Source organism: Toxorhynchites rutilus, chromosome 3 (genome assembly GCF_029784135.1).
Source record: "Toxorhynchites rutilus septentrionalis strain SRP chromosome 3, ASM2978413v1, whole genome shotgun sequence".
Classification (NCBI taxonomy): Eukaryota; Metazoa; Arthropoda; class Insecta; order Diptera; family Culicidae; genus Toxorhynchites; species Toxorhynchites rutilus.
Window position 1 is genome coordinate 317,757,417 of NC_073746.1, and position 27,685 is coordinate 317,785,101.

Below are 27,685 nucleotides of genomic sequence, written 5' to 3' on the forward strand. Positions count from 1 at the left end.
GTGCCAATCAGGAATAATCTGTTTGATAAAATTTACAGTCCTGATCGGCGGCACAGACCAAACTTCCTTGAGCTCCAGAATAGCCTTATCAAGGTGTTGAAGTCTGCGTCTTGTTAGTGCTCGCATTTGCAGAGCAAATGTTCCGAGGTTTCGCTTTCGGCATTACAAAAGCGACAAATATCATCTTGCACTAAACCTATGTTTTTGAGATGGTATTTACTCGGACAGTGTCCTGTTATAAGACCAGTGAATGTGCTGAAGTCTTTCTTGTTAAGACTCAGCAATTGTTGAGTAATTTTAATACTCGGCGTGATAAATTTTTTTGACTGGTTAAGTTGTACAGCCATCCAGTTGGCCATTACTTCCCGGTCTTCCCATTTCTTCAGCTCACTCTTCAACACACATTCAGAAATTTCCCAGAATGGTTCTGGACCAGTGAAGGGTGAGCTTGAGCCGCGTCTTGCGAGTTCTTCTGCTTGTTCATTTCCCTCTATACCGCAATGGCCAGGAATCCAGTACAGCTGTACCGAACTTCTCTGACACAGTTGTCGTAAAAGGCAAATGCATTCCCAGACAATTTTTGAATAGCACTTGAAAGCATTGAGGGCTTTAAGTGTTGCTTGACTGTCTGAGAAGATGCAAATGTTAGCATGTCTATAATTTCTTTTAAGGCAGACATTTATACATTCTATTATTGCAGCTACTTCTGCCTGGAAAACTGTTGGCCAGTTCCCCATAGCTACAGAAATTTTTATTCTGGGACCATACACTCCAGCACCTGTTCTGTTACCCATTTTCGACCCATCGGTATAGAACAGGATTGAACCATTACGAACATCGGGACCACCCTCATCCCATACTGAACGAGAAAGTTCGATCACTCTGTATGAAATGTCATAATTGGTCCTTGGTTCCATCCAATCGCTGTTCATCTCTGAGGTTGGTCCAACGGGTAAGAGATTCAGGATGCTCAAGTGACCAGTTTTGTCCCCGTCTAATATTTTTTTTATATCTTTTAAGCTTTAGAGCGCTTCTACTAGCCTCCAGCTGAATATGTTGACCCAAAGGTAACAAGTGAAGGATAGTCTCCAATGCCTTTGAGGGTGTGCTTCGCATTGCTCCTGTTACAGCAACGCATGCCAGTCGTTGGAGTTTGTTTAGCTTTTTTGTAGCAACAGTCTCCTTAGTCTTTGACCACCATACTAATGAGGCATAGGTTATCCTAGGCCGTACAATTGCTGTATAGACCCACATAACCATTTTTGGTCTAAGGCCCCATGTTCTGCCTATCATTTTAGAACATGTCCATAGGGCAATGTTGGCCTTACCGATAATTGCATCTAAGTGTGCGTTCCAGTTTATTTTAGCGTCTAGGATTACGCCTAGATATTTCACTGAAACGCTGAATTTTATTTCCTCTCCTCCAAGATTTAGAGTCTGCAGATGCAGTTTCTTCTTTTTGGTGAAAGGAACAATTGTTGTTTTTGAGGGATTTATGCGCAGACCTTCATTCCTTCACACCATGATTGTGTAAGGTTTAAGGCCATCTGCATCCTGCTCGATATCACATCGTCGAATTTGCCACGTACCATTATGACTAAACCCACGGTTTCGAAACCATTCGCCTCCAAACTAATCAGAAGGTCGTCAACCACCAGTGACCAAAGTAGAGGTGATAGAACCCCTCCTTGTGGGCAACCTTTCGTTGCAACCACAGATGTCGACGACCCACCCAGCTCCGAGGTGATTTGTCTATTTGTGAGCATGCCTTTGATCCATTCGACTATGCAGTCATCGAAATGTCTTCTTCTCATAGCCTGTGCCATTGATACATAAGAAGCATTGTCGAAAGCCCCTTCGATATCAAGAAACGCACATAATGCAGTTTCTTTTGATGATTTATCTTATGTTGATAAGAAGTAATTTTCCAACCGATTATTTACTGTCTAGACCGACTCGGATGTGTAAACTCGGCATTAAAGCTCATTTACACAATTAGTTGACCTCACAGTTGAAGCGATACCGAAAATAAGAAAGCCCTTTTGCATGCAATTTTTCAACTGGTTCGCTTTTGTTTTAAACCGATTCATGCTGCATCTGTGTGTCTGTTGGATCAACTCATATCTGTGGAACGTTCCAACAACATTTGATGCAAACGCCAGGTCACATGTTGCGAAAGACGCCAAGGAAACCTCAGAGGAACTTCATCTGTCGTGTTAACCAGGTATCTCCTTTTCCGAGGAACTTAGCCGATTCTAAGATCACCTCAAAAGACACGATTTTTTTCATAACTTTTCATCAACACGAATGAACAGTCAGAAGTACAACGAATTACTTCAGAATCATTTACTGCTGTTTTGCACCAAAATCACCATAATAGTTGGGTAATTTGGCGACTTTGGCATGGCTTTATGAATAGAGGCTATAGAATCTGGACTCGTCGTCTTGATTACAAGATCAAAAGTAAATCGAAAACTTATGAGGAGTGATGCAGTAGATGCAGCTAACAAGACGTCTGAGAGTTTTGAAAACGTTAAACGAGAAGTATCCTCTACAATCTGATTGAGAACTGAAGATGACCTACGAATTAGAAACAAATCAGAATTTGAAATTTAAAATTCATGCGAAATTGATGTTAATTATGAAAAGCAGTGAGAGTTTTTCCAACAAGTTTTAAAGTTATGAAACACTGACGTCTACAATTGGCTCTCTTGCTATAAACAGTAGAATAAGTTGAAATGTAAATATACAATAGATATACGAATAGATTTAAAAATTCAGTGTGATCATAAACATTGTAACAATTTTCTTATATCCCATCCTTTTCCTGAAAAAATATGTCACCCTTCTAAACTCGAGTAAACCACGAGTACCTTTAAACCTTATGTAACTAAGCCTGTAAAAATAAACGAATAAAACAAAACACTGATGTTTTGGTTTTACGAAAGTTTCGCGCCTGAACAAATGGGCAGTGTTATAAACAAAGATATTTATTATATCACTATATATTTTATTTCAATCGAGTTGTGTCTCGTGTCTCTCGAAACTCAACAAAAAATTAGTGGTTCTAACGTTATGATACGTAGTGTAGGTTTTACGGAGGAAGACAGGAATGTCAACCACTGAATAAAATAATACGAAATTACCATCAAAGAACCTCACAAATAATCGAATGAATGGATTCAAACGGTTAGACCACCTTGCAGAGCAATGAGTAAAATACAGAGGTAAACAGATATTACTATCCGACGATATCCAGCAGAGTTCCGCCATGTTCCTAGCTATACAGGAACAGATTTTACCCATGTGTTGAAAAAAACTCCGTACTTTCAATGAATTCTGGAATCATACGACATCTCACAATTAACTATGATCGATGAAGCCGTACATACAAACAAAACGAAGAGCACCGTTCCAAATAGAAGATATGTTCACAAAATCTCAAGATTTTTTTTCTGAATAACTGGAGGGTGTCACCTAGACGACCGCACCAGCAGCAGTTGTCTCTGGTCACCAATCCAATGATTTTTTCCCTACATCACAATGTGTGTTCTTTTATCAATGTAATACTGTGGAAAAGCTCACATATTATTGTATTTGATTAGGTTTGATTATTAGTTAGGTAATGTTAGGTTATGCACTTTCCGCACACACTTGCTTTAACCCATTAACGACCAAGCTGTAGAAATTATCTTTTTGACAAAGCCATTGGTGTAATTTCGATTATTGACGCTAAAGGAACTCCAATATTCAAGAATTATTCGAACGTTGGCCGAAACCCGCACTTTTTTTGTACAAACATATTGCGAACTAAAAGTTAATTCAATCAGCAAATATAAAGTATTCATAAATGCATCAATTTGGGATTCCGGAAAGAACAAGAACAGGAGAATGGAGGTCTCTAAGTATCAACCCAAATTAATCCACCTATGGTGAGATGTGGCATTTCTTATTTCATGTAATATAAACATACTACTGGCAGGCTTTTTCTTTCAAACGAAAGCATATGATTTTATTTTCATTGTTGACTGTGGAGAAATGTCAATGCTTAAAAATTAGTCTTCCCAGTTATCCATTTCCTGAAAAGATCGAACATTTTCCAAAACCTGCAAAGTACCAGAGTAATTGGAAAAAAAAACAATGACATAGAGGGGTGGGAGGTTATTATTCGGTCCGGCGGAACAATATTCACACAAACAATCTCATTAGAATTCTCTTTACACGTACTGATCATTTCCTCCAGCTCATCCACACAAGAAATTCTACAGGCCGCCTAAGATTACTACGGACAAAAAATCATACAGATTTTCAATGATATTTGCTAAATCAATCGATATTTCGAACAATCAATTTCCCGACTGTTATTTTCCTGTAGGAGGCTCAATCGAATGATTTGCTCTCTATATCACAATGTATGTCCTTTTGTCAAAGCAATACTGTAGAAAAGCACACATATTTTTGTATTTTATTTGGGTTTTTTAATTTAAATTGAAAACACCTTTCAAACATACTTTAAATCGAATTTATTACCCAGTAAAGTTACTCAAAATTGAATGAAATCGATATAAGTGCTAATAAATTAAGCTATCTTTTGTTGCAAAAACATTACCATATGGTTCCTTTCCAAAGACATGAAAAATTATCAAATAGTCAAACGAACGTCGAACCACGCTTTCCCCTAGAAAGCGCGGCCCAGGAAGAATCCACATGGAATAAGGAGGAAATTTAATTAGCAACCAGAAAGGCACGCAGAATTATTCGTTCCTCCGGATAGCTCGGTCAGTCTTCTTTCGTCATACGGGCTGATCAGCTGTGCTTTCGTATCCGCAATTTAAGGGAGAAGAAAAAAACATTCTTGCAAGTGTGTCTGATGTGGTGGTGATTCTTTGCTGAATTAACGTTTTTGTGACAGAACATTTCTGATTTTATTACCAAAGTGCCAAAGTTGCCGATAGGTTTTCATAATGCCACCAAAGGAGGATCCAGAAATTACCGCTCTGAAGAAAGAACTTAACGATCTGGTGACGAAAATTAAGGTACTGATCTGTGCGGATGACTGCTGTGAATTCTAATCTCTGGTATAATCGTAGTATCTAAAATATCAGTTTTTACATATGTCAATATAATTTCAAATCAAATTTTGAAAAATGCACATAAAATATAGATTCCTGTAACGCTCTGAAGAACAGAGGCACCTGGAAGGATTCCTTGTGTAATTTCTCTTTCAACGCACGCTAAATCAATAATATTTTCCGTCGATCCAATTAGTTTGGTTTTGAGCGTTACTTATGTTCTCCTCCAATGTGTTTCGCGCCAACAGGACGAACAGAAGAAAGCGGCCGATTGCACGCTACAGGAGAAATGCTCCGATATGGGCGATGTCCCCAAGGTGCGTATCAGCACAAAGAAGTTCCTCAAAGGTCACATCAACAAGGTTAATTCCGTGCACTTTGCTGGTGATTCCCGGCACTGCGTCACGGGTTCGTTGGATGGCAAACTCATCATCTGGGACACCTGGACCGGCAACAAGGTACAGGTCATTCCCCTCCGATCGGCCTGGGTCATGAGTGTTGCCTATGCGGATTCGGGAAACTTCGTAGCATGCGGCGGTATGGACAACATGTGCACCGTTTACGATTTGAACAACCGCGATGCCCAGGGCAACGCCAAGATTGTGCGTGAGCTGATGGGCTACGAGGGATTTTTGAGTTCGTGTCGTTTTCTTGACGATACCCACATAATCACCGGCTCGGGAGATTTGAAGATGTTAGTGAGATAGTTTTGATTGTCGGAAAAAAATGTGCTCTGTTCATTTCATTGCTTTCAGCTGTGTCTGGGATCTACAAGCGGGCAAGAAGACATCCGAGTTCGATGCGCACGCTGGTGATGTGGTATCAATTTCAATGAGCGCGGACAAAAACACTTACGTTACCGGTTCTGTGGATCGCACTTGTAAGCTGTGGGACGTCCGAGAGTCGACTCCCAAGCAAACATTCTTTGGCCATGAGGCCGATGTGAATAGTGTTTGTGTAAGTAGGAATATTTATCATATTAAAAGATACACATAAACGTATCATTCAATTTCGTTCCAGTACCACCCGAGTGGTTTTGGATTCGCTACTGGATCAGAAGATAAAACTGCACGACTGTTCGACTTCCGATCGGATCAACAAATTGGACACTATGAGCCACCGAACAAAAGTAGTGGATTTACTTCTTGTGGTAAGATGCAAATAACAGAAAATTCCAAGATATTATTTATCAATTTTGACGTGGGACTTCATCTAACAGTACGGGTAAAACAGGTAAAATGAAAACCTAGACACAAAACACGTAGGAAAAAATTGAAGATTTCGACTGGTTACTCGAGCGTTTCTTAATAAATCGGATGTTTGCTACAATTGATACGAAATATTTCTACGCATCTATCACGATGAATGTTTGAAAAATTTTGAAATGTTAAGCGTTATTTAAACGCCCTAACTGCCACGTTTTGATTGGCTCGATTTGCGTTCCTCAAATAGTGCCGCCCGAAAGGAGCAGCCAGAGTAAAGGTAGGTTTAGAGTTCCCGTGAAAGTGAACGCGGACAAACACTTTTCAGTTAATAATTCATCAGTCCATATTTAACACTCGAGGAAAACATCTTGAAACGATAGGAAGAAACATTTTCTAGTTCAAAAACATGTTAAACACAATTCATATTGATAAAAGTGGATTAAATCAATATTCCACATCGATTCTCAATTTCCACCGTGGTATCGAGACTTTGGTAAACTCACCATAGTTCACCGACTTCGGTGAACGTGAACGTGAAAACAGTGGTGAATATAGACGTCAAAATGTTTCCCCGTTCATGTTCACGTTCGAATGTCCCAATGCATTCTGAAAATTATTTCGCCGTGAACTGTAAAAGGATATGTTTAGTAATTCTCAAGTTTTCAATGGAAATTTTAATATGGACGCAATTTCATTCAGTCGCATCTTTGCACGAGTTTAAAAACTTCGTTGCTTCGGGTTGATTCGTGAACAACAGTATATTTTATCCGAATCACTTTATTGAAGATTGATATTTATTTACTTCACGTTTACTGCCGAACTTTTAATATGAACGTGAACAAAAACATTCTATTCACCACGATTTTTTGAGTTGTTTGTTCACAATGTAGTTCACCGTGAAATGATCGTACTATTCCACCACCTGTTCAAGTTCACGTTCACGGGAACTCTAAACCAGGCTTAACAGCGAAATACGGTATGAAAACCTAGGGGAAATCGGTATTGACGGATTTCGCGCAAACTCGTCTATGGGATTGGCATGACCAAGGCGTTGTACTATAGGTGGACCGCAATGTCAAAATTGCTGTTCGGCCATTGCTCGTGAAAAAACAAATTTGTTTACAAAACAAGTCGTATCTTTTGGTGACAAATGCATTCGTTGGCAAAATAGCTGCTCGCGCTTTATTGTCGAATCATAACAGTGCAGAAGGACGTTTTAGTATATCTTTTCGCCTTTCTTTCCAAGCAAAATGTACTTCTGTTTGGCTCCCATCGGCGGGGAAAAGAGTACTATCAGCTTACGGCGATAGTGACAAAAAATAACGCTGATTGTGGCTCCACTGATTTCGCTCAGGGAGGAGGAGAATGCTGTTCATATACCGGGAAGGAGATCCGGAAAGGGCCGTTACAAGTAATTGGCTAGAGCAAAAGAAGGTTGTGCACTATATTCCACGAATATATATTTGCTTATTTTTTCCTTCAATTATTTTCCTTAGCGAGTTGACATTGAAATCATAACCACACACCCAAACAAAAAGTAAATAATTCTGAATGTTACGTCTCGCTACTCGTCTCACGTCATGTCCTGAAAGTGTCAAGAACGAAACACCTATAGTTCAGCATCTTGGGCATGACCCTCACTGAACTTAATGAAACTTTCGTGAAGACCTTACCTAATTAAGCAACTTAACATACTTAGTTTCCCGAAAAATTATCTAGACTAACATATTGAAAGGGCTAAATATTTTTGATCATTTTTTTATAAAATTGTTTTACTCGAAAATGGTAAGATTTTTCTACACTGAAAAAAATCGATTTCGAAAACTAAAAGTCGATTTTTTCGAAATGATCATCTCAGATTTTGAAGAAATGATAGATAAATATGTGCTCTACAACTCTTCCATACATCGCAACTTGTGCATATTTAATTTTCAGCTTGTTTTTGTAGTCAAATACAATATGTTTCAATTCAGAGAGCAAAGACAGCTCTCAAACAATAGCCATGTGCCAAAAATCTCTTGATCGGTCGGTTGCTATTCATGTTGCTAAATAATGTCACACTTTTCTTTGTTGAATTCTGATGATTACACAGAAACAAAATATTGATATTTCCTTTCCGCCACTTTACATTTGCTGCCGGTCACGACTGGTAATTTTCAATTAACTGCAGAGCCATTTTATTCATCCTTTAGGTATCTATACAATCCATACCTTATTATCATATCTACAGTGACTTACAGTGACTCTTAATAGATACCTAAATCCACAACAACTATTCGATACCAGACCGACCGAGTAAGAATTTTTTGGTAAATGGCTATTGTTTGAGAGCAGTCGTTGCATATTGTATTTGACTATAAAAACAAGCTGAAAACTACGTGTTATTGATTTTTTCTATTATTGTATACCCAAAAAAAATAGAAAACTTCGAGAAAAAATCTTGAAAAAGTTTTTGTTAGAAAAACTGTTTTGCCTTAAATATGCACAAGTTGCGATGTATGAAAGAGTTGTAGGGCACATATAGGGTTGAGGAAAAAGAAATGTCGTATTTCTGATCGAAATTTGACGCTTTATTTAACATACTTAAAATTATCCAATTTAAGTCAAATATGCGCCGTTTTGTTCGCAAACTTGTCCGGACTATACGGTGGGTGCAATAGGACATCCCATCCGAGCTCCCGTAGTTTCTGGCGAGGTAATAAAAAATGCGTGAGGCCGAGCGTTGTCCTGGTGGAAAACAACACCATTCCTATTGATCATTTCTGGTCGCTTCTGGTCAATCGCCTTCTTCAAACGTTCAAGATGCTCCCAGTAGAGAACCGAGTTGAGGGTCTGGCCATAGTTGAGCGGCTCATAGTGGATGATTCCCTTCCAAACCCACAAAACACAACAAAACCTTCCTGGCCGTTAATCCGGGCTTGGCGATGGTTTGAGCCGGCTCACCGCGCTTCGACCACGACGACAGCTTTAGGTTTTAGGTTGTCGTACGTGGTCCACTTTTCATCACCAGTCACCATCTTCTTCAAAAATGGGTCGAGTTCGTTTCGCTTCAGCAGTGCATCGCAGGCGTTGATTCGGTCTAAAAGTTTTTTTTGTGTCAACTCTTGTAGCATGCATCCAGCTTTTTTTGGAATCCAATCTTCAGCAAATGGTTCCAAACGGTGTTATGGTCTATACCCAATTTTTGGCCAATCGAGCGAGTGCTCACATCCCGGTCTACTTGGATGATTTCAACGATTTTATCGGTTTCCACGACGATTGGCCCACCAGTACGGGGTGTATCTTCGACAGCCACTGCACCAGAACGAAATCGATCAAACCAACGCTGTACTGTGCGAATCGTTACAGTGTCGGGTCCATAAACTACACGAATTTTTTCAGTCGCCTTCGTTGCAGTTTTACCTCGCAGGTAGTAAAAACGTAAAATATGGCGAATTTCTTGCTTGGTGGACTCCATCTCTGACGCGCTATAACTTGAGACTGAAAAGGACAATCACAACACTGTCAAAACGACACTTGTAGCACAGATTGTCGTCTTTAAATAGCCGTATAGTATGACCCGATGCAATATGTACAACACAAGATATGTTTAAGTGTTGCCATATATTGACAATATACGATATTTCTTTTTCCCAACCGAATATTTATCTACCTTTAATCTACCATTTCATCAAAATCGGAGATGATGATTTGATGGTTTTAAGAAAATTGACTTTTAGATTTTGAAATATTTTTTTTTCAGTGTAGAATTTCAAAAAATATTTTTTCAGTATTTTTTTCGGGAGATTCAATTTTTTTCATAAAACTCTTCCATAGATCACTTTTTTGTAGGACTTATCATTTTTGGCTAAAAAATGTTTATAAGAAAATGATCAAAAGTTTTGAGCCCTTTTCATATGTTAGTCTAGATAAATTTTCGGAAAACTAAGTATGCCAAGTTGCTTAATTAGGTAAGGTCTTCACGCCCAGAAAGATTCATTAAGTTCTGAGATGGTCATGCTAACATCTGGTCGAGTTGGCGCGAAATCCGTCTATTGCAAATACATGCAATTCAATTGCAAAATACATGCAATTCAGCGATGTTTTTGACCCCACCGAAATGGGTTTACCTAACATAAACATCAAAACTAAAGTGCCTGAAGAAATCGGCATTGCAAATACATGCAGGTCGGGAGTATTTTTATTCTCAAGTTTAAGCCTCTATATATCGTCCCGTTTTAGCTATAGCGAATAACGGCTGCACAGACAAGTGCTAAAACGAGAAAGTTTTTGTTTCTCACTGGAGCGATGTTGCTAGTAAAACTTTGCGGTGTATATGAATATATATATTGCAAGGGATAACAGCCTTAAAAATGAAAAATATAATAAGACTACCCTTCCCTGAGCATCTATCTAGCTAAATATTTACATAACGCGTGAGGAAAAAAATCCGAACAACTTTTGAATTAATCTATGATTACGACGTACTGCACAAATTGAAAAATCTTATTCTACAAAATGAAGAACCAATTCAATATAACTGTCAACACTGCCAAGTTCTGTCAAGTAACGCTTACTTGGAAAAAACGGCATTGCCGGAAGAAGACCGTCGTAAATTAATTTTCAAATTTTGTGAACAAAACAAAGAAATGTCTAAAAGTGCAGTGTTTCACTACTTTAAGGATCTTGGAATAAAAAAACGTATACATACCATGCTATCAAACTCTCAATGGTATCAAACTGCGAGAATGGAAATACCTTTCAAAGAAAATCTGGTTCTGGACGAAAATGCACTTTGCAAGACAGCGAAGTTCGAGCGAAATTGAAGGCAGAAACGGCTGGTCGAACGGCGAAATCATATCGTGAGCTGGGAGGAAAATATCAAGTGGATCCAAAAACGATGAAAAAGATTTTTCACAGAATGGGTATAAAACGGAAAACGATAAAAACGCGCCCCTGCGGTCACCGAAAAGCAGTCCAGTACAATTAAATCTAGACTACAGGCTTTTTCCCAAACATTTTTCGCTGCCCCCAGATAAAAAGGTTATGTTATGGATGACCATTAGTAAACGTGGAATAAGCGAAACGGTGTTTTTCAAGAAGGGCATGACAATAAATGCGCAAATCTATGTGACAAAGTGTATACCAGTCCTTCAAAAATGTATCCAATGGTACCACAAAAATGAAAAAGTGGTATTTTGACCAGACTTATCATCGACACATTATGCTAGTGCAACCTTAAAGCCTCTATAGTATAAAAAGGAGCTGTTGAAGTTGTTGATTCATGCAAGCCGGGATACTTCTGTACGAACAACTTGGGAATATCGTTAATGAGTTACATTACATGAACAAACAAACAAGTTCAGAAAAATAAGTTATGCAGCATTTTTATTGCAAATAGAAATTTGGTTCGGATTTTATTCCTCATATGTCAGTTTGCACTCCCTGACACTCATGGGTTAAGATCTGTTGCAATGAGTGTGTATAAAACATTTGCTTTGCGTAGTCCGTATGATCCTGCTACTCAATGATGCATGGAGAAAATCGACATGTAATGAGTTAGAGGCAAAGACAGGAAAATACCGGAAACAGGAAAACCTGTTTTTGTGCGGTACATGAAGAGAAGCATATTTGATGAGGTTATCGTCCATTTATTTATTTATTTTTTCGATGGTTTATATGCATTTCAGTGCGAAAAAATCATATTTGTGTCTAAATTATCCACTTCTCAAATCATTCCCATCCTTCCATCAAATGCTCTACGTTGCGCATGACATGATTTATAACAGCAACAAGTTTCGACATGCAACCAAAAGCACAACACAGTCACGCGCAACCGAAAAGGCAAACTGTCCCATCGCCAAGCAGGGAAACAAAAGAAAATCAAACGGTAAACGGCGTAGATTTGAGTTATTTTCTTAGGGAAAACTTTTTTTATGCGGTCCCTATCCACCGCACAATTTTTTTTTTTAAATTGTGTACCGAACACGATTTTTTAAGCTACTGGTTAAGTTTTGCACGATTTTTTAATGCAATTTTCTGTGCGATCCTTATCCCCCGCACAAGAAAGGTTTGCCTGTATAAACATTCTGCAACAAAACCGTTGTTACGTCGTTGGGGTGGGGTTTACTGTTCGGAGGTCTTCGTAGAAGAAATCACCAAGGTTCCCGATGAAAGCAGCTCAAAGCTGTAAATTTATTGGTTCGAATTAATTCCACATTTCGAACTATTTTACGATAACAAATTTTAGTTACTTACAATTGGTCTCCTACTAGGTATTTTCATACAAATAAATTTAATATAATTGGGTAATTCAATTTCTAGTCTGTAAGTAGGTTTCTCAATTATAATAATAAATTATTTAATAATGAAAATCTAATTTTACTTCGAATCCTGTTTATATTCACCATCAAATCAAAACAATGATAAGCTGCTATTGCTCATTTTGACTCATCATTTACAACAACTGCGTCGGGGGGTACGAAGATGGATTCATCGCACTAATCCGTCGTAATATCCTCCCCCTCGTGCCTCGTGACGTTCTCCGCAGTTCAATTCCTCGTGGTCTCTTCTAAATTCTTCATCCGATCTGCCCACGTCTAGAACCGCCAAGTTACAAACTGCTCTTCTCTTTAACGTGCCGGTCGATGTTTCCACATCCGCTTGGCGTACAACTCCGTCTTTCCCAGGGTAGGTTCGAATCACGCGACCACGTGTCCAGCGGTTTCGTACTTTCCCGTCGACCAACATGACCAACGCTCCTTCCTCGATCGGTGCTACATCGTGGAATCACTTTGATCGTCGAGTTATTACCGGCAAGTACTCCATTATCCAGCGACTCCAAAAGGAGTCGAGCTTATTCTGTATGAGCTCCCAACTGTTCTTCAGAGCTCTCCTGTCATTCACTGGCGCTTTGACCGGTTGTCGAATCCCACTAGAGCTAAGCATCAAAAAGTGGTTCGGTGTTAACGATTCCTGCTCTTCACTGTCCAGCGGTAGAAACGTTAACGGTCGGGAATTCACCATATGTTCCGCTTCAGCCAGAAATGTCACAAAGGATTCGTCGTCCAACTTCCGCAACATGGGTAATGTTCCAAGTGCTGCTTCACGGAGCGGACCATCCGCTCCCAACATCCACCCATATGCGGGGCTGATGGTGGGTTGAACCGCCATTGAGTGTTCGCGTCCGTAAACGTGCTGCTCATAGCAAGATTGATTTCCCGCAACTCTTCTTCAAGCTCTTTGCTGGCGCCTATGAAGTTCGTGCCATTATCTGTGTACACCTCCTGCGGTGCTCCTCTGCGAGCGATGAATCGTCGAACTGCCTTCTTACACGAGTCGGTTGTTAGACTATGCACTACCTCCATATGTATAGCTCGGACGGTGAGGCACGTGAAAATGGCTACCCAACGCTTAACAGCCATTCGGCCTATCTTTACTAGATAGGGCCCAAAGTAATCGATACCTAGGAAGGTGAAGGGACGAACAAAGGGTGTAACACGGAACCGAGGTAATTGGCTCATCTTCGGAACCACAGGGGTGGCCTTGTATACACGGCACCACTGGCAGCGTTTCGCTATAGATCGAATCTGCGCTCTTAGCGCCGGAATGCTGAATTTTTGACGGATTTCATTCACCACCGTTTCATTGTTTGCGTGACGAAACTTCCGATGGTACCAATCTATCAACAAGTTGGTGATCGGATGACCCTTAGGCAAAATTATTGGAAACTTGGCATCACGTTCCATGTATTCTGCTGTAGCAATTCGACCATCCACGCGCATTAATCCATTTTCGTCCAATACCGGAGAAATATTCGCCAACGAGCTACTCCGGCTCAGAGCTTGTCATTCTTCTGGTGCTAAACGTGCGTTGCGATTCATCAATGCTACCTCATCCGGATAACCATCTGATTGTGCAAGCCGCAAAATACTCTCCTCAGCATTCTGCAACTGCTTTCCTTCGTCATCGATCGGTTGTTTTCTGACCCGTTGTAGCAGCTTCCCGATGAACCGGTATACATATGTCATGCTTCGTATCAGTCGTTCGTATCTCGAAAATCGTGTCACATCGATCATTGGGATTGACAGGAAGTGACTACAAACGTACGACGGTCGCAGCTCTTCTTCAGTTCCGTTCGCCATGGTAAACCTATTCGTCGGCCAATCGTCCTCCTCCTTACACAGGAAGGCAGGCCCTCGCATCCATCTGCTATTTGGCCTGCAGTTCGGACCTTTGCCCCACTTCGTAGCTTCATCTGCGACGTTTATTTTCGTTCCCAGCCATCGCCATTCCTCGGTCCTTGACAGAGTTAGGATCTCATTCACTCTAAACGCTACGTATGGTCGATAACGGCGGGTATCTGACTTGATTCACGAGATCACAGTGCTAGAATCACTCCAGAATATTGTGCGTTTGACCTTGACCGAGTGACCTTCCTCAATTGTCTTGCGCAAGCGAGCGCCAATCACGGCCGCCTGCAACTCTAACCGAAGCACGGAGAGCCACCTTTGTCTTGGACGCAACCAGAGCGCAGCGTATTTGTCCTCGGTCGCGAATGCGGAAATAAGCTGCGGCAGAGTAGGCTTGTTCACTTCCGTCAACAAAAATTTGTAGCTCCAAATCATCATAACAAATGGGATCGTATCCCGGGAAGTAACATCGCGATATTCTGACGTTATCCAGCTCCTTCAACGCTTGCAGCCACAATTTCCACCGTAGGAACAGATCTTCAGGAATGCGATCATCCCAATCCAGTTTAGCTCTCCAAACGTCCTGCAGCAGTATTTTCCCTTGAATTACGAGTGAGCCTACCAGCCTCAAGGGGTCGTAAATTTTCATGATGAAGCTCAACATTATTTTTTTCGTAGGCACAACGTAACTCTCTACTAGCGATTTCATTTCCCCGTGCAGGTTGATCGTGAAGCAGAAAAAATCTTCGCTCGGTAGCCAGGATAATCCGAGAACACGCTCCAACCCACTGTGGCTGTTCATCGAAAGATCTTTCAATGCAGCTGGATTCACTTCTCCGATAGCTTCCAGAACTGAAGATCGGTTCGACACCCAGTTACGTATGTGGAAGCCTGCTTTCTGGTGGACTTCGGCTACCTCCAATGCCAATTCGACGGCCTCCTCTTCTGTGTCGACGCTATCAAGATAGTCGTCGACATAGTGTTTATTCTTTATTGCTGCCGCCGCCTTAGGGTGTTCTTGCTCATACTCCGTTGCGTTAAGACTCTTCACGTATTGTGACTGTGCAGGAGAACAAGTTGCTCCAAAGATGGCGACGTCGGACGCCATAGTTATCAATCGTTTCCCTGACGAATTACGGAAGACGAATAGCAACGCACTTTGATCGCTTTTCCTGATGCCAACTTGCAGGAACATTTCCTGAATATCACCGGAAAAGGCGACTTCCCGTTCGCGAAATTTGAAAGTTACGTGCAGCTGTGGCGTCAACAGATCAGGCCCTTTGAGGAGCATCATATTCAGCGACACGCCTTCCACCTTCGCGTCCGCATCCCAAATGACTCGTACCTTTCCAGGTTTATTTGGGTTCAATACCACACCTAACGGAAGGTACCAGGTACGTCGCGGATCGAACTCAGCCATTTCCTCCGCTGTCACTACATGGATGTAGCCCTTTGATACGTAATCTGCAACTTGTTGTCTTACACTCTCGTAGAGCTGTGGGTCTTTTTCAAGGCGCCTCTCCAGGCATCTCCATCGACGCTCGGCCATCGGTCTACTGTTCGGAAATTCGATGATGTCTTGCACCCAAATTAGACCAGTTTCGAACTTTCCGCTTTCCGTCCGAACCGTCGTCTCTTCGAGGATTTTGCGTGCTCGCTGATCCTCAACTCCTTCCAAGTTGGGAGCTACAGCAACTCCAAGACTTTCTACCGAGAAAAACTCCTGCACGTAGTCATGAAGGTCGCGCACTGATGTATCCGCGCATATGTGCATTTGTCGATGCTGAAAATTTTTTTCTCCCTCTCGTACACGGCCACATACGACCCATCCAATGCGAGTCTTCGCGGCGATCGGTTCGTTCTCTTTTCCTTCGCGAAGTTTCGTTGTAGTCAGTAAGTGTGAGTTGCTTAGCCAATCAGCAGTCCAGGGATGACTCTCTGTAAATTCTCGCAGGTGTTTGAATTCTTTGACCAACTGTTCAAAGTCCAGCGATTGCTCTGGCAGCCCCAGGCTTTCCACGCTATATACTTCAGACAGGCTGAAGTGTTTTCCGCTTCCAGGCTCCGAAATACTCAGCTTCTCAAGTTCCCTAGTCTCTATTTTCTTATTTATTCCACTAGTCCAATGGATGCATAGGGAATGCGGTCTACTATTCACTCCCAGGTCGTCTGCAATCGTCTGCTCTAAGAGTGTCACAGACGAACCGTCGTCTAAGAACGCGTAGGTGTTTACTGTACCTTTCCTCCCATAAAGCGTCACTGGAATGACCTTAAACAATGTCGACGAGACTGGATGCCGATGGATGGACACAGTAGCATCGGTGGAGTTTACAAACGGCTTTCTTTCAGACTCGGAGTGTAGCAATCGATGATGGCGTTTCTGACAGCTGTTGATTCCACAAACTTCGCCTTCGCATGGCCAGCGAGTGTGTGACACGAGACATCGTCGGCACAACTTATTGTCTTTGACGAAATTCCATCGGTCGTTCATCGAAAGCTTTTTGAAAGCTACACAGTTTCCAGTGGTGTGACCGTAAACGTTGCACATAGGACAGTTCCTGTTCGATCTGTCATCTTTGCCTGTCGAAGTATGGTGCTTGTCTCGCCGATCGCCGAGTGGATTGGATGTAGAATCTTTCCGCTCGTGAGTTGCGTGAGTATTTAAGAACGCCTTATCTTTTATTTTGGGTTTCTCGTCCTTCGCAGGCTTCGTTGCGATGCAGAAGTTTGTAATCCCACTGGTAGCGGTCGTGACCTTCCGCATATACTCGCTAAAGGTCTTCAAATCAACCACTGGCAGGTTCTCTTGGTATAATGCCCAATTAAATTTTATGTTGGACAGTAATTTGTCCACCAGCTCTTGAAGCAGGATAGGGTTAGAAAGGTGATTCGTCATTCCTACAGCCTCCAGGTGACCGCACAAGTTTTGCACAGCCAGGCCGAACTGGATTAATGTTTCCAGTCTTTCTGCCTTGGGAGCAGCCGTAGCTCGAACTTTGGCCACTAGATTGTGAACAATCTGTTCTGGCCTACCGTACAACGTCTGAAGGCTAGACAAAACGTGTGGCACGGTAGAAGGATGGAGGAGAAAACTGCTGACGGCTTCTTCTGCCACCCCTTTCAAAGCCCGTTGTAAACGCAGCAAATTTTCTGATTCAGTGTATCCACACGCCTCTGTGGAATGATGGTAGCTACTAATGAAAAGAGGCCACTCGATGGGATCCCCACTGAAAACGGGAAGCTCCCTCGAGATAACTTGTCTCGCTGCCAACTGATGAGGTGTTGGACCCTGTCGAATCTCGAAGGGGTTTAAACGTATATTTGAGGGCCCTAACGGATCGACAACAGGGGGAATAGTTTGCCCTAATCTTGGAGGTACATATGGTGTATGGGGTGTCCCTACTCTCTCTAGTCTGTTCGGAATCGTTTGCGAATAGTTACTCACAGGTACACCTGTCTGCTGGGTTGTTTCCGGAGCGTCATACTGACCACGCTGTTCTGCTGCCGATTGTTGGTTGCTCTTCATACGTAGCGACTTGAGCTGCTCGAGAAGACCTTGCTCGTGCGCCAGAAATTGTTGCCTCTCTTCATCTCGTTTCCCTCTCTCAAGAAGGAATTGCTGTTCCAGTTGTTTGAATCGTTGCACAAGGTCGTATTCTTGCTTCTGGTACTGCTTTCCAATATCGTGCTGCTTTCTCAACGCAGCTTCGATTTGCAGCAGACGTTGTTTGTCCTGCTCACGCTGATCCTCTGCACGCTTCAGTAGGTTGGTCAACTCCTGCTCACGTTGCTCCCGACGTTTCTCCTCATTCTGGCGTTGCTGTTGGAATACTTCTTCCATCCGTTGTCTATCTTGCTCGCGTTTCTCTTCTGCGCGCTTCAGCAAATTCGTCAGCTCCTGTTCTCGCTGTTCTCGACGACGGAGCTCTTCCTGCTGGACAAGCTGATTCTGATTCTCACTCGTTTCGCGTTGCCATTCTTGGTATGGAAGAGGATTCCCGGTCACCTTAGGGACAATCTTCTGGTGCACGTCTACCTTTGACGATTTCGGGATCTGGCCGCTGATGTCTAGCAATCTGACAAACGGTGTAAGATTGACTAGTGGTATATTTGGCGTGTTGGCAGTATGCTATATTTGCTGGTTGGACTGCGACTCTACAGCATCAACAATTCGTGGGATTTCCCTGATGGAAATACTATCGGTGATGCGAGGAATGAGGATAACATTTTCCGCGACATCGGCTAGTGTTTTATTCGGGTCTTCATCGGCGGCTTCACTTATTTCAAAGGGAGTCGATGACCCTACCAGTTCCACGGATTGAACGGGTACTGGTTGATTTGATCCATTTTCGATCCAGGCTTCAACCTTACTTCTGCTTGCTTGACTTCGATTACTTCTGCTACTCCGCATACTTTCCGCATCTTCATCCTGCTGGCGAAGCAACACATGCCTTCGAGCCAAGTATTCTTTCTCACGTTGAAGCTTTTCGTTCATCGCCTTCTCGACTATCTGCTTCTCTTTCTGCAACTTCTCTTCTTCCAGTTTCTCTCGCAGACACCTTTCTTCTTCCAACAGTTGAAGGTCTCGAGCTATTGCCGCTCTACGGGAACTTGTAGTGCTAGACTTTCCAGTCTTAGAGCTTGCACGTGATGGAGGAACACATTTCACACAGATGAAGTCTTTGGATCGTACTGTAACTACGTCCACTTTCGCGCATGAGAAATGGTATCAAAGCATGCATTTTCCGCATTGTACCATATACAAATCCGCACTGTTGGGCCGAGTACATTCCGCACAATCGAAATCATCTCCGTGCTCGATGTCGATCACTGAAGGTTCAAATCCATCTCCGTTCGACTCCGGTGAACTTACTTCTTCACTACGGGGTGGTTGAGAACTGCCGCTAGCTGGAGCTTGCTGTGTTGCTCGAGTTTTCGATCAAGTCTGACGAACAAACGAACCCTGCGTATTCATGTCACAATTCTTTGAGATTGTTACGTCGTTGGGGTGGGGTTTACTGTTCGGAGGTCTTCGTAGAAGAAATCACCAAGGTTCCCGATGAAAGCAGCTCAAAGCTGTAAATTTATTGGTTCGAATTAATTCCACATTTCGAACTATTTTACGATAACAAATTTTAGTTACTTACAATTGGTCTCCTACTAGGTATTTTCATACAAATAAATTTAATATAATTGGGTAATTCAATTTCTAGTCTGTAAGTAGGTTTCTCAATTATAATAATAAGTTATTTAATAATGAAAATCTAATTTTACTTCGAATCCTGTTTATATTCACCATCAAATCAAAACAATGATAAGCTGCTATTGCTCATTTTGACTCATCATTTACAACAACTGCGTCGGGGGGTACGAAGATGGATTCATCGCACTAATCCGTCGTAATAGCCGTTCATGTCGGTTTTGGTTTGCTTGCTTGTGTATCATGAAGTGCGAACCAAAGAAGAGTTGTCTCGTTCTCCTTTGTGTTATGATTTGTAGCACGTAAAAGCAAAAGTATGCCACTAAGGGAAATGATTTCTGTAAGATCATATTTTAACAAACGAAAGCGAATTATTCAGTAAAACGATCAGTCGGCAAACACTGCTAAGGTGTCTGGGGAAATCGGCATCGCAAATACATGTAAGTCAGGGGTATTTTTGTTCCCACCGTAATGAATTTCCCTAAAACGTACTTCTAAACCGAGGATTCTGAGAAAATCGTCATGTAAGATACTCGAGGCTTGACTTTCAAGTTTAAAGCCTCTATAGTATAAAAAGTAGCTGTTGAAGTTGTTGATTCATGCAAGCCGGGGTACTTCTGTACGAACTATGCTTTGGCTCAGTTTTTCACGACATTATTCTTCATGTCTTCTGCTGACTGGATTTCTACGCATACCGTTTGATGATTAGGCAAAATGTTGACAACCATTTGCTGCGATAGCGTCGATTTATTCAACGATATGCATTGGAGGTGTATGTCAAAACTGAAACTGAATGCCTGAAGTTCATCAAATCAAGCAAATTCGCGATTCAAGAAGCGATACGATAATCGTTTGACAGTTTATTCGTTCACATATTTCGGAAGTCCTAGACATCATACCAAACGTAAAAAGACGATCATAAATTTACTTGTAACGAAGAACATAATCTATCGCAATGCATGAATTGGCCATTCCTTACTTACAAACCAATTATGTTGCATTGAATTGAATTGTGTCATTCAATCAATAATTTAATCAACACAAAATAATGATTACTAAACCAACGGAAGTCCCACGTCAACTTTGCGGTTATACCATAGTTATGACCCACCTATTTTCATTTATTTTACATATTTACAATAGCACTATCACTTAGTGGAAGATACATTCTTTGTGGATCGGATGACAACAACATACACATCTGGGACACAATGAAGGGACAGCATAATGGTAACAATATGAAGGAACAACACCAATATGAAGTTTATGCAAATTTTTACCCCTTCACAGGTGCCCTTAGCGGCCACGAGAATCGTATCACATCCATCTGTATGGCTCCAAACGGAATGGCATTGGCTTCCTGCAGCTGGGACCAAAACGTACGCGTATGGGTTTAAGGTGACCCGTATGACATTCGAAACAGCGAATTGCGACGTATTGAATACTTTTGTTTGTTATATTTTTATGCAATCACTGTTTGACTATCCATCTGGGTTATGCTATATGAAATGGCGCTCCAATCTCTCAGCGATTTGAAGCAATGAGAATCATTATATCATGAAGTTATTCTATTCCATTTTTTTTCGTTAACACTAAAACACAGTCCACATCTTAAAAAATATACTACTAATCAAAGGCAATTGAGAAGTCCGTCTTGAAACTCCTTCGATCAATCGAATACATATTATCCGCAGTGCACTCGTACACCCCCGCATCCATTTGCGTTGCAGGATCGATCTCTATCTTGGATTTCACCTTGTCCTTACCAATGTACCACTCGTGGACCTAAAATGAAGAAACGATAGTTTGAGGGAAAAACAAAAAGAAAGCGAGTCTTTAGTCTGACATGCAGATAGAGATGGCTGAAGATTTCCACTCCGTCCTTGAACCATGTGATCGTTGGTCTCGGTGTACCGCGCGCCACACAAAGAAACGCTATCTTATGCCCCAGAACGTATTCATAGTCGAAGTGTGACGCAAGAGTAATTTTGGCACCCTGTGAATAAAAAGTCATTCGAAGTAGATACCACAAGAACTGAAATATCTCAACACATCCAGACTCACGTTATTATTGTTATAATACTGATCAGATTCCGGATCTCGGTACTTTCCTGTAATTGGCAAACCGATTTGCATCTGAAAAATAGAAGAAAGTCAGCACCGAAGCGGGGTCTTTTGAAATGATCATATCCACAGATAAACAGGTCTCACACTTCACGTCTGCGATTGTAATTTTCTACTTGTGGTCCATCACGCCCGCAATCAGAGCAGGCTTTGATCGCAGATGTGAAAAAAGCGCGTTTTATCGTCGCATAGCTTCAGTGAATGTTTCCAATCATGGCGAGATCTGAAACCTGTTGTGCCGATTTTGGCAGAAATCGAAACTCACCCTTGATTTTGTTCGTCCTCGACCACGACCTCGGCGAGCCATCGTATCTTCTACCAAGAGGAGAAGAATAACTAGACAAACGAGGATTGTCAGTTTCACTGAGGATTTCATGTTCTATGTTCCACTAGTTCTGTTTTTTTTTTCTACAATCACTTTACAGTTCAAAGCTCGTCGGTTCACAGCGCAATGGAGGCTCTGACATAGTTTTCAAAGAGGGAGGTAATCACGTTTCGCCGAAATCGATTCGCTAAAGTGTATTATTCGATTAGAGAATTTTATGCGTATAATTATTAGTCGGTCCATGTATCCTCGCCGCAAAGTGAAAAAATGCTGACGACTCCTGTATCCTATACCCAAACTGGAAGTGTATAGGGTACATGCGTGCCCGAATATTCAACCGCATCGTGATCGATAGGGAGGTCTTCCATTGTGCAAGCCGTAATCATAACGATTGTATTGAAAACATTTGAGCATATATTCTTAGTTCACAAGAGCAGAACACGTTGCACATTCTCTGTACAATGGTTTGTTCCCTTCAAGTATCGTAACGTAGTGTAAGAATCTTCTTCATTAGAATCCACTTTATGCAAAATCCGATAGTTAAAAGACGTTATTTTTCTGAAGCAAAGAAAACCAATCAGAGAAATGCTATCGGAATTTGATTTCTTTACGACGCAACAAACATTCGGAGTAGCTGAGCGCATAAACTGGAAATAAATTGGCGAAGTATTAATACCAATCATTCAAAAATTTGCAATCGTTTTCTAATTCCTCCGAAATTACCCAATCATAGAAACGGACCTTGAAACAAGATTGCCCGCTCATGTGGAAAATCACATCGTGCCTTAGGGGAAATGTTAAAAATAGGTTCAGAATCCTATGGTTATTAGACCAAAGGCATGAAGCAAGAAGCAACTGCACCGGTTAAAGCCTGCGTTTAACAAAATCCAAACGTTTCATCCCATGGTGTAGCCAAAAAGTTGATGTTAGATAACGTTACGTACAGAAAGTCAAAACGTTCCAAACCGTGAAAAGGGCCATATCGTAAGTAAGTTAGCAAATATGCAACAATGGATTTGGATTGAGATATTTGCAAACTGTTTGAAAGGGGAAAGGAGATGGCAATAAGGAATTGCACAGAAATTGGCTTAAAATCAATTGGCGTAACTCTCTCAAGACCTATGGAATGCAAAAATTCCGACGAAGTTTTTAACAAAAAGGAAATGAACATGGATGATGAAACGTATGCTCAGCTGAACTACAGAACGCTTCCAGTAGCACAGTTCTACACTGTGAAACAAAGAACCCGAGGATGTACCGAGCCTTGAAAAGTTTTATGCCGAAAGTATAATAAATAGATTTTTGAATTAAGGGGGTATTCTAGTGTAGAGACACGAATTTTGGACGTTTTTTCGAGCTCCGAAAAATTAAAACACATAATATATTTCCATCTATTATATTGTTCATCTTTTTTTTAACAATAAAACAAAAATTTAACGGAAAAAATATTTATAATTAAAATAGCTGATGAAGAAAAAACTGACGTTTAAAACATTTTATTTTAAGTTTCCCATTTTTTTTAAATCGTAGAGTTACGAAATTATTATTTTTTATAGGTTCATGCGTTGGTTTTTACAAGGTTGCAGCGTTTCGAAAATCACTTAAAAATTTCGACTTCGCGCTCCGTTCCCATAATTTTTGTCGAGTATAGAATTAACGACATAGTTTTGCATACTAGAAATAAGATATGGAGGCAGAGTTTTATTTAAAAAATATTATTGAAGTATTATTTGAATCCTATTAACATTTTTTCCATGTGATACCGACTATTACCCTATTATGGTAACCCTTATTACGAAACTCCAGGAAAACTATTATCATAAGTGGTACATGGAAGTGACATTTTCAAACATGTTTTTAATACAATTTAGTCAATTAATCATCGATATATCAATGAGAATCTTCAAAAACAGAGTCCAAACTGCTAGAAAAAGTATGCTTTTGTATACTTTTGAACTAAAATAGAGTATTAATTCGCAAATTTCTGCAAGTTGGTGACATATCTCCTCTATAATTGGTACACTTACCCTATATCAATTTGGCATAGAGTGGCCGTGTATTTGTCCCTCCTATGCTCCTATGCTTACGGTCTCACAGACCGAGAATCAATAAATTTGCTTTGAGATGCTATTTGAACTGAAAGAAGATGAGGAAAAATATTTTCTGGAGTTTTTTTCATCCAGTTATATCTTTTTCTTCAAATAAATACCAATAACGCATAAAAATACGCAATAGCAATATTACAGAGACACGCACAATCTGTGACAACGTGAGTTATGATTTTGCACGCGAGTACAGGAGGGTTGTAAGGTTTTTTCTGTTTTTTTGTTTTTTTTTCTTTAACACAACCTAATCAGTTATTCAGTTATTTACGTTTATTGGTATTTTTTTCAATATACCCAGACTCACCCGCATTTTTTGGTATATGCTCACAAAATTTGCTCCGCACTCAAACGATTTATATTCCACTCGCACTGAAAGCCAATTGGATAGAGTTCTTCGAATTTCTGCAAACATAATTATTCCCATATATACAAACGGCGATTCGTGAGGTTACAGATGTAATTGTAACTTCACAAATATTTTCCGCCTTTTTTTTCTATGTCTATAATAAATCGTTTATACTATGACAATAGCCGTGTTAGATTCATATAAAAGTTTTTTATTCATTCAAACTAATTTGCCAACATTTGTCATGTATGCATATTATTACGAACCCAGCTTAGATAGCGGGGCCGGTAATAAAATAACAAAATATTTAAAATAGAAGCGCAACGAGCACATTTGAAAGCAATAACGAATAGAATGTAAACAAATCAATGCCAGCAGGAGAGAACCACGTGTTTGTTCCTTTCTTTCACTTTCTGTTTGTATAGCTTGCCAAGATAAGCGCGCCAGAGTTTTATGACTAAACAAGGCCCAAGCGAGAATTGGAATAATGAAATAGAACCCTAAACGCACGTGTTTAAGCGATAAACGGCGCATAATCTATGACCCTTAAATTTAGAATCAGGCCAATAAACCATAGTGCAGCGCAAGCGCACATGGTAGAGATAGCGCGCTAAGCGAAGGAAAGCCATCGATAGAAACAATCGTATAAACATGCATATGTTTATTTAAAACCCTACGCAGGAGGCGTAGTGGAAGATAAGAAACACGGATGGGAAAAATCCCACGCTGGCGAATAGGCAGGCAGATAACCGATACGGTTTCGGTTATCTGAGTAGGAAAAGGAGATATTTTCTCTTCCTTTTAATTTTTTATTCGTGCATATATAGTCCGAATTCTTACCCAATAAATCAGTTCAGTTCAGCTAGCGGCCGAATAAAATCAAAGTTCACTTTCGTACGCACAACCAGGAGTATTCATTTCCGCACCGAGTCCATCCGCAAGGCAATACCAGAACTACTAACAGGGAAGCAGTTCGAAAACACTGGTAAGAATAACAGAGCAAATCCCAATCCGAAAAGCAGACTACTTACTTCACTCGGACGGACCATTCTGGAGCTGTCGGATTCTGAAGGGTTAGTGGCTGCCCAAGTCGGGATTTGTTGAAGTCTAGGAGCTTAGCTCATAAGAAAGCCCTTAAGGCAAATATCGACAAAACCCAATAACTAGGGAAAGCTTGGATTCCCTAGTTAACACATATCGTCTCCACTTTTGCATGTTTATGCTAGTTGGCCGCATCATATACCAACCGAAATATGAGATGTAAAATGTTGTATATGCAATAGTTATACGATTTCACGTTTGCTGGGATTACGGGAAAAAAACGCGAGCTCGAAAGCTGTATGACCTGATATTGCCCAAATTCAACGGATGCATTCTTATGGACGATGAAACATATGTTAAATTTAAACAGCTTCCGAGACAGAAGTTTTTTGTAGCCAGGGGTCGCAGAAATGTTCACATATAAGTTTGTTTTTGCGGACAAGTTTACTGATAAGCCGATGATCTTGCAGGGAGTCTGCAGCTGTTGCCAGAAGATTTCAATTTTTATCGCAAACAACAGTATCAACGAAGAGCTATGCATCAACGAATGTCTGAATGTTTTTATATTATCAAAGCTGAACTGGAGAAGCAATGCCAAAAAAATTGCTACTTCAATGATTCGATACTGGAAAAAGCTGGCGATGGGGATGACCGGCAGCTTGACACGTATCAAGTCCACAGTTCGTATTTTCATTCGATAGGATTAAAAATCGCAAAACCCATATTGCATCTTTAAACATGAATAAGTAAAAAACTTTTTTTTTTTCAAATAACGTTTCATTCCGAAACAAACAGATTTTGATATGTAGATATACTGCATCAAAATTGGCAGAGTTTCTGTCAGCTGTAACTAGTCGTAAACTCAATACATATCGCATCGCAGAACAGAAATATTTCTATATCGATTAACATGGCCAGCAAGTTTGCTTGAGGTAGGCGAACATCGATAGTTTTGGAGGTTTGGTGATACATTTCAGAAGAAGCGATTTTGACACTGAGGACATTGAACACTCCAAGAGACCAAAACAAATGTCGACTGGGCTTTGTTATATTTGGCCAACATTGCATGAATGTAAAATCGGCATCCATTCTATTGTCGTGATATTCATGCATTGTCAAAGAAATGGCAAACATACGTGGCTAGCAAAGGATACATGAACCCATTTTTGTACGTTTTTTCAGTACTCGGTGTCATACACTACACAAAAGCAACGATTCAAACAGTCAAGATGAAAGCCACCATTTGACTGCTTTACAAAAGTGCATATTCAAACTTGCACCGGTAGACAATCTTCTTCATAACTAACGTACAAATTTGAAACACAATTGATATAAAATTTCTTCAGAACAAATATTTTTATAAAGTCAAGAAAAATGCGTTCTCAGATAAGTAGGGCGTTTCTTCTCCATAGCACTGGAATGTATGAATACAGTAGACATGTTCCCCACGGCACTGAATAGTCAATTTGCAATTTCGAAGCCAAACACTTGCAACATTGACCTAGATTATATATTCTGCGGTGAAACCTAAATGGTCAAATCTGCGTATATCACCATAAAACACTTCAATTCGTTTGTTCAGAATAGGATACGAGTTTTATCATCGCCCCTGAACGCCGCCACGCTTAATCTGTGAACCGCTCAAGCGCTGTTTATAATCCAAAAATCGTGTACAGCGCACCTTGGGGGAAGAATAAAATCACCTTCGACAATCGCAAGAATCACTAGTCAAATTTACCAACCGTCGCGACCGAATGTTCTATCTCAACTGAACGCATATCCTGTTCACTCTGGGTGTCCTAAGCCACCCCAATCTCCAATTCTTCCTGCGTTTGAACAAACGCACGCCGCACTTGAATGCGACCGGAGAAAAGATCTGAACTCCTGGTAGGTATGGACACAATGGGGTGACTATTTTTCACAAATTGAATCAACATTATCCAATTGACAGTAATCAGAAGCGCGAATGACCGAGAACAGAAATCTTTACACCGACTGGTACACACGATACGACATTGGTATCCCGCATCCAAAATAATGATACCGCTATTTGGATATTTTCCACTGTTTACGCAAAACTAGTTTGCGGTATTGCG

At 40.8% G+C, this 27,685-nt stretch overlaps 3 protein-coding genes across 5 annotated transcripts in view; 1 reads left to right on the plus strand and 2 right to left on the minus strand.

Moving 5' to 3' along the window:
* LOC129780254 (40S ribosomal protein S8-like) overlaps positions 1-27,685 on the minus strand; it is a 263,344-nt gene that overhangs the window by 187,182 nt on the left and 48,477 nt on the right. The gene's annotated exons all lie outside the window — the stretch shown is intronic.
* Positions 4,770-21,219, plus strand: LOC129780264 (guanine nucleotide-binding protein subunit beta-2). The gene is made up of 6 exons (XM_055788329.1): positions 4,770-5,036; positions 5,321-5,766; positions 5,828-6,029; positions 6,093-6,222; positions 20,792-20,878; positions 20,939-21,219. The coding sequence occupies exons 1-6, from the start codon at positions 4,965-4,967 to the stop codon at positions 21,043-21,045; spliced, it is 1,044 nt and encodes a 347-aa protein (XP_055644304.1). The 5' UTR covers positions 4,770-4,964; the 3' UTR covers positions 21,046-21,219.
* On the minus strand, positions 19,502-27,450 carry LOC129780267 (immunoglobulin domain-containing protein oig-4-like). 3 transcript variants are annotated; one of them, XM_055788335.1, is made up of 5 exons: positions 27,332-27,450; positions 22,038-22,284; positions 21,713-21,784; positions 21,495-21,644; positions 19,502-21,433 (listed from the first exon to the last, which is right to left on the minus strand). In XM_055788335.1, the coding sequence occupies exons 2-5, from the start codon at positions 22,146-22,148 to the stop codon at positions 21,275-21,277; spliced, it is 492 nt and encodes a 163-aa protein (XP_055644310.1). In that variant the 5' UTR covers positions 22,149-22,284; positions 27,332-27,450; the 3' UTR covers positions 19,502-21,274. The 3 variants fall into 3 exon arrangements, with proteins under 3 accessions (XP_055644310.1, XP_055644309.1, XP_055644308.1); XM_055788334.1 differs by having other exon boundaries at positions 27,293-27,449; XM_055788333.1 differs by having other exon boundaries at positions 27,271-27,428.